The sequence below is a fragment of the Cetorhinus maximus genome, chromosome 4 (genome assembly GCF_964194155.1).
Source record: "Cetorhinus maximus chromosome 4, sCetMax3.hap1.1, whole genome shotgun sequence".
Lineage (NCBI taxonomy): Eukaryota > Metazoa > Chordata > Chondrichthyes > Lamniformes > Cetorhinidae > Cetorhinus > Cetorhinus maximus.
The window spans coordinates 40,663,412-40,673,983 of NC_135882.1; the positions used below are offsets into that span (position 1 = coordinate 40,663,412).

At 40.9% G+C, this 10,572-nt stretch overlaps 1 protein-coding gene across 5 annotated transcripts in view; it reads right to left on the reverse strand.

The window, feature by feature from the left end:
- Window positions 1–1,414: 1,414 nt before the first annotated feature.
- The window catches only part of golga4 (golgin A4), a 212,248-nt gene continuing 203,090 nt past the window's right edge, over window positions 1,415–10,572 (reverse strand). For 3 of the 5 annotated variants that reach the window (XM_078540096.1, XM_078540094.1, XM_078540092.1), the window contains 2 exons: window positions 8,064–8,127; window positions 1,415–1,945 (listed from right to left, as the gene is read on the reverse strand). In XM_078540096.1, coding sequence (XP_078396222.1) covers window positions 8,098–8,127 — 30 coding nt within the window. In that variant the 3' untranslated portion in view covers window positions 1,415–1,945; window positions 8,064–8,097. The remainder of the gene's footprint in view (window positions 1,946–8,063; window positions 8,128–10,572) is intronic. The other 2 variants (XM_078540095.1, XM_078540093.1) reach the window with 1 other exon arrangement.

Below are 10,572 nucleotides of genomic sequence, written 5' to 3' on the forward strand. Positions count from 1 at the left end.
GATATATCAGGCTGCCACATCTCTACCTTATCTGGGCATACTTGTCCCTCATTATTCACCTGAGGACTTAATGGTGACTCAAGACACATTGCCCCCTCCTGCCCAGCGATTGCTTCACAGAATTCATGGAGGATGCGATTGCATGCAGTTCTGACATCTCTGGCATCCACTGAGTGAGCTTCAGCAGTGTCTTGATGGAGAAGGCCCAACTTGCACATGGCAGAGACATGGCGGCACTCATCTCCTGCAGGGATGACTCTTCTGTCTGTGCTAGGGTGCGCACAGCGCTTCTGACCTTACAATGGAGGGAAGGTCATTGATGAAACAGCTAAAGATGGTTGGGGCAAGGACACTGCCCTGTGCAACTCCTGCAGCAGTGTCCTGAGGCTGAGATGATTAGCCAACAAAAACCACAACAATCTTCCTTTAGAACAGGCAATCTCTATTATAAATGGATTCCACGTAAACTTATGCTGTAATAACACTCCACTGGACAACTCTCGTCCCCCACACAATATAAAAGTAAAAAAATTATAGCTTTCAAATGCCCCAAATTACTTTTGTACATTCTAGTCCAAATATTCCCCAACTTCACTTGGCTACATTTATCCTCGACTCCCCAGTGTGCTATGTTACAGTACATCAACTAGGACATGATTCAAATAGCTATATCCCATCACCAATAGGTGCCTGTAGGTGGCAGTGTAATGGAGATTTCCCATTTAAGTATTTAGCCTTTTGTCAAGTTCCTCATCACAAAATTTTCTTGGAACTAGTACTACAGCCAGTGTAACTTTGGCATATGTGCTGTGGGATATTTGTTAATCTCTCCACCATTGGTGGCTATGTTTTCAGCTGCCAGGGCCATAGGCTTTGGAATCACCTTCCAAACCTCTCCTGTGAAGCAGCCAGGGATGCTTTACTACATTAAAGGTGCAACATAAATACAAATTGTTGTTGTGATTATTCCCAGAACTGGAGTTTCCGTCACATTTTCAACCTAGTGAGTGACACAATGAGAATGTCTCAAATAAAATTTCATGCCTAAATTTATCATAAATCTGTTTGGCCTCTTTTCAGCTCCTATCAACTTGAAACATTACCCTAGATTAAATTAAACTGATGCAATTTATACAATTCATTGACAACTGCTGTGTCAACTTAAATAGATCAGTAGAGATCACTGGCGGTTCTTTAAAGTAACACAGGTCTTTAAAGTAGCACAGGTCTCACTGCAAGACTAAGGACAATACTGTGATTAAATGGACATCATTTTATGTAGTATAGCTGTGACAGAGGTGGTGGAAGGGCACTAAAATAATTAGCAAACACAATATAAATCCATCTTGGAAAAGCATTTCTCCAAATGTTTACAAACAAGTGGTCAGGCAACAAAAGACAAAGACATCTGTCATACAGTAAATAAAACTTTATTTCACTTTTCCAAGTGAATGTTACAAGTTACCCTTCTGCTTAGCATAGATATGAATCATGTATTTACAATTTACAGTAGTGTATCTTTCGAAAATACAGGTACAAAAAGCTATAGTAAACAAACGAGGTTTGCGATTTCGGTATCTTTATAGGCTGAAGCTCCAAGGATATGACCTAGCAAAAAAAATCAAGCTGTACAGAAAGAAACATTCCAGTCAAACATTAACAGTATGCATTAACGGCTTATATCCCATTAGAAATTTATTGCACAATTTATCCTAGTGCCATTTAACAAAAACCTGCTAGAGTTAACATCAGAATAATGTTTTGTGTCTTTTTTAAATTTTAGGTTTTGTACTAATCACAGTAAAAGGCCATAGAAACATCATCTTTATAACAGTACCACATTTCCCTTCTCCCCACACGCAAACAGATAAATAACATCCCAGCAGCATGATCATGGAACAGCTCCGTGTCACCGTTGTCGATTTCCCAGTTAGCGTAACCAAGTCTAGAGAAGGGAACAAAGGATCATTCTGTGAAGTACATGGCAAATATTTTCTTGTTATATTCTCAGATCATAATATGCAATTTCTCAGCAATGCAACCAAATGGTTTTGTTCCCATGGTCCATGTCTTGAATGATTGAAGTTTTGGTCAGCCGCAAAAGGCATGTATAGATCAATTAATATATTACCAATGTTTCTGCAATATAACATCATTTTATAAGTAACTCAATTACATTTTGAAATCCATTATTAAAAGCACAATTTTCTGATCAATCAAATGGCCAATCCAGAGAGGCAATAAAGCCCTCACAAAAAAAAAAATCATCAGTGCATTCTTTTAGTAATTGTGACCATGAAACTACCGACTTTAAAAAAAACATCTGGCTCACTGATGTCTTTCCGGGAAGCAGATCTGCTGTTCCTACCCGGTCTGGCCTTCATCTGGTTCCCGACCCAGAGCAATGTGGTTGACTCTTAACCACCCTCTGAAATGGCCCCGCAAGCCATTCAGTGTTATATCAGACTGCTACGAACAAATCAAATAAGATTTAAAACCGATGGATCACCCAGGACATTGGTTATATAGGCACTAACTAACATATGGGACTTAAGACAAAGATTAGTCAAGCAACAGCCTGATATAGTCATACTTGCAGAATGATGCCCCTCAGCTAATGTCCCAGATTTCTCCTCCTCCACTATCTCTGGGTATATCCTGTTCCAACAGCATGACAGGCCCACCAGAGGTCTGGGGACAGTGCTATACAGTTGGAATGGAGCAGCCCACGAGTCCTCAATATTGACTCCGGAATCCATGTAGTCACTTGGCATCATGTCAAACATAGGCAAGGAACCTCCTGCTGATTACCATCTACTATCCTCCCTCAATCGATGAATCGGTGCTTATTTATTTTGAACACCGCTTGGAAAAAACACTTGAGGGTAGCAAGGGCACAGATATAGCTTGGATGAAGAACTTCAACATCCATCACCAAGAGTAGCTTGATCACACTGTTACTGACTGACCTGGCCGCATGCTAAAAGACATATTTACCAGGCTAGGTCCATGGCTGGTAGTGAGAGAGCCAACATGAGGGAAAACCCTATGTGACCTCGTCCTTGCTAATTGTCCAGTTGCAGTTGCATCTATCCATTGTAACATTAGTAGGAGTGACCACTGTTAAGATCCTGTTTTGACACTGAGAATATCCTCCATATTGTTGTGTGGTGTTATCACCAAGTTAAATGGGATAGATTCAGAACAGATCCAGCAGCTCAAAACTGGGCATTCATGTGGCACTATGGACCATCAGCAGCAGCATAGTATTCCACCTGTAATTTGTAACCTCATGGCCTAGCATATCCCTCACTCTACCATTGCCATCACCAGGGGATTAACCATTGTTCAACGAGGAGGCATATATGAAAATGAGGTGCCAAGCTGATGAAGTTACACAGGACTGACTAACGTGTAGGCTAAACAGCAGGAGCAGCAAGCTATAGGCAGAGCTAAGCAGAATCACAGAATTGTTATGATGTAGGAGGTGGTCACTCAGCCCATTGTGTCTGCACCGGCACTCTGAGCATTTTAATTTAGTGCTAATCTCCTGCCTTTTCCCTGTAACCCTGCATGTTGTTTCTATTTAAATAATCATCCAATGCCTTCTTGAATGCCTCAATTGAACCTGCCTCCGCCACACTTCCAGGCAGTGCATTCCAAACCCTAACTACAGCTGTGTGAAAAAGTTTTTTCTCACTTTGCATTTGCTTCTTTTGCAAAACACTTTAAAACTGTGCCCTCTGGTTCTCGATCTGTTTATGAGCGGGAACAGTTTCTTCCTATCTACTCTGTCCAACCCCTCATGATTTTGAAAACTTCTATCAAGTTTCCTCTTATCCTTCTTCTCTCCAATGAAAACAGTCCCGACTTCTCCAATCTTTCCTCATAACTGAAGTGTCTCATCCCTGGGACCATTTTCGTAAACCTCTTCTGCACTCTCTCCAATGTGTTTACATCCTTCCTATAGTGTGGCACCCAGAACTGTACACAATACTCCAGCTGAGGTCTAACCAGTGACCTATATAAGTTCATCATAACCTCCCTGCTCTTGTACTCTATGCCCCTAAGAATGAAGCTGTATGCTTTAGAAACAGCTCTCTCTACCTGTCCTGCCACCTTTAATGACTTATGCACATATACACCCAGGTCTCTCTCCTCCTGCACACCCTTTAGAATAGTATCCTTTATTTTATAGTCTCTCTCCATGTCCTTTATATCAAAGTGTATCACTTCACACTTCTCCACATTGAACTTCATCTGTCAATGTCCTTTTGAAGTTCTACACTGTTCTCACTGTTTATAATTCTTCCAAGTTTTTGTGTCATCCACAAACTTTGAAATTGTCCCCCGCACACCAAGATCTAGATCATTTATATGTATCAGGAAAAGCAAGGGTCCCAATATTGAACCCTGGGGAACTCCACGACAAACCTTCTTCCAGCCCGAAAAACACCCATTAACCATTACTCTGTTTCCCATCCCTCAGTCAATTTTGTATCCACGTTGCTACTGTCCTTTTTATTCCATGACCTATAATTTTCCTCATAATTCTGTTGTGTGACACTGTATCGAACACCTTTTGGCTTTGCCCTCATCAACCATCTCTCTTACTTTTTCAAAAAACTCCAGCAAATTAGTTAGAGACACAATTTTCTTTTAACAAATCCATGCTGACTCTTCTGAATCAATCCATATTTTTCCATGTGACTATTAATTCTATCCCGAATAATGGTTTCTAGAAGTTTCCGCACCACCGAGGTTAAACTGACTGGTCTCTAATTGCAGGGCAGATCTTTGCAACCTTTTTTGAACAAGGGCGTAATGTTTGCAATTCTCCAGTCCTCAGGCACCTACCCCAAATCCAGGGAACATTGAAAGATTATTGCCAGTGCCTCTGCAATTTCCACTCTCACTACTTCAATATTCTTAGATGCATCTCAAATGATCCAGGTGCCCTATCAACTTTAAGTAATGACAGCTTATCCAGTACCACCTCCTCATTAATTTTAAACCTTTCTAGTATCCGAGTTTCGTTTGTCAACATGGCCTAGGCACCATCTGCCTCATAAGGGCAGATGCAAAGTATTAATTTAACACCTCAGCCATGCCTCTTGCCTCTATGTATAAATCCCCTTTTTGGTCCCTAATCAGCCCTGCTCCTCCTTTTACCACCCTTTCACTATTGATGTGCTTATAGAATACTTTGGGATTTCCTTTTATGTTAGCTGCCAATCTTTTTTCATAACCTCTCTTTGCTTCTCACATTCCTCCTGAACCTTCTGTATTCAGCTTGGCTCTCAATTGTATTTGCTACCTGACACCTGTTGTTAGCACATTTTTTCTTCTTTAACTTAATTTCTATCTCCTTTTGTCATCCAGGGAGCTCTGGATTTGTTTGTCCTACCCTTCCCTTTTGAGGGAACATACCTTGACTGTGCCCAAACCATCTCCTCTTTGAAGGTAGCCCATTGTTCAGCTACTGTTTTTCCTGCCAACCTTTAGTTCCAGTCTATCCGGCCCAGCTCCGTCCTTGCCCCATTGAAGTCCACACTCTGCCAGTTGATTATTCTTACTCTGGATGAACCAATGTCAATTTCCCACAACCAAAGCATCAGATCAAAGCTCTACAGCCCTCTCCAGGTTTGAATGGTGGTGAGCAATTAAACAGTTAATTTGAGGAGGAGGCTGCATGAAAATCCTCATCCTTAATTATGGCAAAGTCCAGAATATGAGTATAAAAGACAAAGTCAAAGCATTTGCAACCATCTTCAGCCAGAGTGACAATGGGTTGATCCATCTCAGTCTTCTCCACCATCACAGAAGCTCGTCTTCAGCAACACTGATCCATTCTACACGCTATCAAGAAATGTCTGAAGGTACTTGAGACAACAAAGGTGTGAACGCCAACAACATCCCGGCTGTAGTGCTGCAGACTTACCAGGACTAGTCATGCCTCCAGCCAGGTTGTTCCAGTAAAGATACAGCACTGGTATTTACCCAACAAAGTAGAAAATTGCCCAGCATGCAGGCTTCTCCTCTAGTTAGCTGTTTAATTGTTCACCACCATCTGCTTAGCTCTGCCACAAAAAGCAGGACAAATCCAATCCAACCAATTATTGCCTCATCTGTCTACTTTCAATCGGCAGTCAATTGTTGGAAGATGTCATTGACAGTTCTATCAAGTGGCTCTTAAGCACCATGATCGTGCTCATCAATGTTCAGATTGGGTTCCGCCAGGACCGCTTGGCTCCAGGCTTCATTAGACCCTTGGTCCAAACATGGACAAAAGAGCTGAACTGAAGAGGTGATGTGAGAGTGATTGCCATTGACATCAAGACAGCATTTGATTGTGTGTGGCATCAAAGAGCCCTAACAAAATTCAAGTCAATGGGAATCAGGGATAAAACTCTCCACTAATTGGAGTCATTCCTAACACAAAGAAAGATAGCTGTGGTTGTTGGTGGCCAATCACCACAGTCATTGGACATCTTTACAGGGTACAGTCGTAGGCCTAATCATATTCAGCTGTTCCATCAATGACCTTCCTTTCTATCATAAAGTCAGAAGTGGAATGTTTGCTGATGATTGCATAGTGTTCAGTTCCATTTTCAACTTCTCAGATAATGATGCAGCCTTTGCCTTCATACAACAAGACTTGGACAGTTAAATGGCAAGTGACATTCAGACCACACGAATGCCAACGAAGGGCGACTTCCAATCCACAAGAATGTAGTGATGTGAAGGCCATGTAACATTTGCAAATGAGCAAGCTGAGGTCCCACACCAGTTGTAAAGTAGTTGTTTTTGTACACAATCTGTGGGCTGCCTCCTAGGTTCTATGTGAATTTCTGGTAGGGAAACATAAAATGCTTTTAATTGAGCAGGAGACAAAGCCTCTTTTAGCCCTTGGACAGGACAACCAGAATCCTTAAGATGGCAATGTTGTTACATAACCATGCAAAAATACATGTTCTAGATATTTTTCTCAGCACATCTTCAACTTATTCACCATAGAGGGCCTGGACAATGATAAAACATTTCTAAAATGGTGCATCTTGGAAATCTAGAAGTACATCACAGAACATTTTTTGTTGCAGTGGTATAGTCTGCATGAAGTTTTTGACCCATGAAGCAGGGCACAGGCAAATGAACTATAAACTGAAACTAAATAAATCTGTGGTGAGAATAATGTACTATATGAAGGAATTCATTCTGCAAACTGCACGAAGCAACAAACTAATTGAGTTGAACAAGATTTTAATGTGCATATATTAACTTTAATTTTAATATGATACCAGATAACTTTTTAAAATGTGAACTTGATCATTATTAAAGTAAAAGGTACAGTTTTACAATGAAAAACATTTAAATCTGTTGTGTGTTGTTAGGTCTTCCTATTAGAAAATAGGATTGCTGAGAAAAAAAAAGAGATGCTATCAAAGCTTTTCATCTTGCACTCATCGGGACAGCTTGTAAGAAATTACCAACAGTTATGGGAGAACAACAATTTATACTGCATGAGAAGAGAGTGCTGATTGGTTGGCAAGTGGACACTAGTAGAGCTGCCTTCATCAATTGGAGTCCACTTGCCAACGTACCAGTACTCTCTTCTCATGCAGTATAAGTTATTGTTCCTCTGTTGCAGTTGGTAATTTCTTGCAAGCTATCCTGATGAAAGCAAAACGGAAAGCTTTGACAGCATGTCTCTTTTTTCAGCAATACTCAAATTCTGTACGAACAAACGACCCTACATAAGAAAATAGGAATTGAAACACACAATTATTTCTGAGATATTTTACTTTTTGGTCATCTAAACCAAAAGGTGCAATCCATAGTAAGTCAAACTATATGAGGGCTGTGGAAGGAAAAACTCAATGGTTGAATACAGGTACCCATTTCTTGTTCCAGATTTTCCTGCGTGAATGCTGTTCTGTGCTCTTAATCAATTACATTGCCTAAGTAGATGAACTATAAAACACACATCATTTTGTTAGTAGGATAGTTTTATGTTATGTTACAAAAAGCTGACAAAAAACAGACAAACAAAAGGTATGACTCACCCATGGGTTAAATGATTGCACCACCAACCAACTCTCAGAAAATACCAGTGCGAGATGAGGAATACTACAGAGCCAGGGGTAAATGAGCAAAATAAGTAAATGAGCTTGTTAGATAAGCAAGTAACACACCTACTGCTATGAAAAACGCATGCAATAGAGGTAACTGTTAGATGAATTGTTCAAACAATTGTAAGGGTTAGAAGAAGTCAGCAATGAATGATGAGGAGCGAGAGCAAAAGAATGCTCTGACGTTGGACTAACAGCTAGTTCTTGGAACGGCCGACAGACTTTTAAAAATGGGGTCCATTAGCATTAAGCTAGTCCAACACAATACGGTTATGTTAATTTTGAACAACCATGTGAATTTGTGGTATTTAACCCTCTAGATACACACTAAACATACTGGAAAAAGCTATGACTTGTCCTTTCAAGTCAAAGTGAATTTTTAACGGAGTGTTAAGTCTTAGTTATTGCAAAAGAATTTCTCTGACATGGTTTCATTCCTTCAGGTTTTAAATATTGTTGGAGATATTCAAAGAGTTTTAAAAATTCAAGTAAATTTTTAAACTTTCTCTCTCAACCCATCTTTCTTCGCCTTCATTTCGCTTTCTGTACATAATTTTACAGTGAATTAAATATTTTAAATTACATTGGGTTAGACACTGTCTCAGTGAGCATTCTTCAATCTGACTGGTTAAAGAGAAATGCTATTGCTTGCCCTGTTCACAAGCTGCAGGTCCCCTGTAGGGCATGCTGCTCTGTTTCTGATGCTGTTCAAAAACTCATAAAAAATCTGAAGACAGCTGAACCTGTAATGAACATTGAGCACCGTTTGCTCACTGGTGATTGCAAAACCCAGGCCAATATAATCACCTCAATGCTAATACCCCTCTTTTGTACCCATTTGTCTATGCAAAATGAAAACAATGAGATTTGAATATTCCTTTTAAAATGCAATTTACAGGTCAATCTGTGACTGATTCAGGTGCCAGTTTATGATCCTGTTACAATCTACCAAGACCATTCACTTGCACATGAAGTTAATTTACACTGTGGGCACCAAATATATGCTTAAGGTGAGAACACTAAACTCTGTCATTACCACTGAATATAAAAGTACAGCAATAAACAAATTAATGTTGAAAAATTGGGGAATCTTTGAAACGGAGCAAGCTTTAATCACGTTTGGACCTGTTGGGATACTCATGAGACAGGGTGCCCAGATGTGCAAAGCTGAGGCACAGACCAGGAAGATCACATTGAGTCCTAATGTGTGCTAGATTAGCTGATGACAGAATTGTGGAGAGGCTAACAAATGTTAAAGGTTCTTACGTCAAAAAGGACCTGAATAAAGTTAGTGGTGCCTTATTCAGTCCCTGCTGTCAACAATTTAACTCATTAAAGCAGCTTTTATTATCATTAAATATTTAAACGTTTTAACTTCAATAAGTGACAACAACCCTATTAGTGGCTTGGTGAAAATACTGTACTATAAAATAATTGTGGTCTCAGGAGCACTAAGATTCCACTTTTTCTCATGGCTACTTTAACTAATCAAGAGCTAGTACCACATTACAACCATCTTCAGGCTCTATTCAAAGTTACTGATGTGTGGATGTGGGAGAAATAAAGCCAGTGGATAAATTAATTGGATGGACAACAGAACCAAATGGACCTGGATTTGTGTGGGCTTAGCTCGTGTCAGGCAGCTTTGTTGAGGGGGTTTAACCCATAGTCAGAGTCATATGTGGCACAGAGGGAGGCCATTCGGCCCATTGAGTCTATGCTGGCTCTCCGCAGAGCCATCCAATCAATCCCACTTCCCCACTTAATCCCCACGGCCCCACAAGTTTATTTCCTTCAAGTGCTCATTGTTTGTTTCCACTTCCACCAACTTCATGGGCAAGTTCCAGGTCTTACCACTCAGGGCAGAATTTTGTGTGCTCGTTGGTGTTGGGCATCATAGTGGGCATGAGCGGACAATACAGCGGGAAGGCCAAAAATCGGTTTCACGACATCATGAAACCAGTTTGCAATCATCTGCTCCACCCGTCAATGGCGGCCGCTGCACTTAGTCGAGAACTTAATTTTAATATACCTGCATATAATTTTAAGCTCTGCTTGCCAGAATCATCCCCCATGCTGGATCATCCATCGGTGTTTCATAACAATATTTATAAGGCATGCACCTGGCGTGCTCCACTTTGAGGGGAACTTGGAGGTGAGTACACAGTTGCACAGCACTTGCGTGGGTCGCCTATTGGACCTCAAGGTTGAGGAGCCACGCATTCAGGCAAGGGCACAGGCAAGTCAGATTTTCCCGGTGCTGGGTCAAGGGCGGCACTGTGGTTGAGGAAAGTTGGGGGCAGGAGGCAAGGGCTGCACTGTGGTTAATGGTAGTGCACAAGCACATGCCGGGGATGGTGGGGGGGAGAAGCCTTGTATGATAAGTGACCATTCCTTCGCAGCCGAGACAATTCAAGTGCAGCCACATTGGCATGCTTGGAGC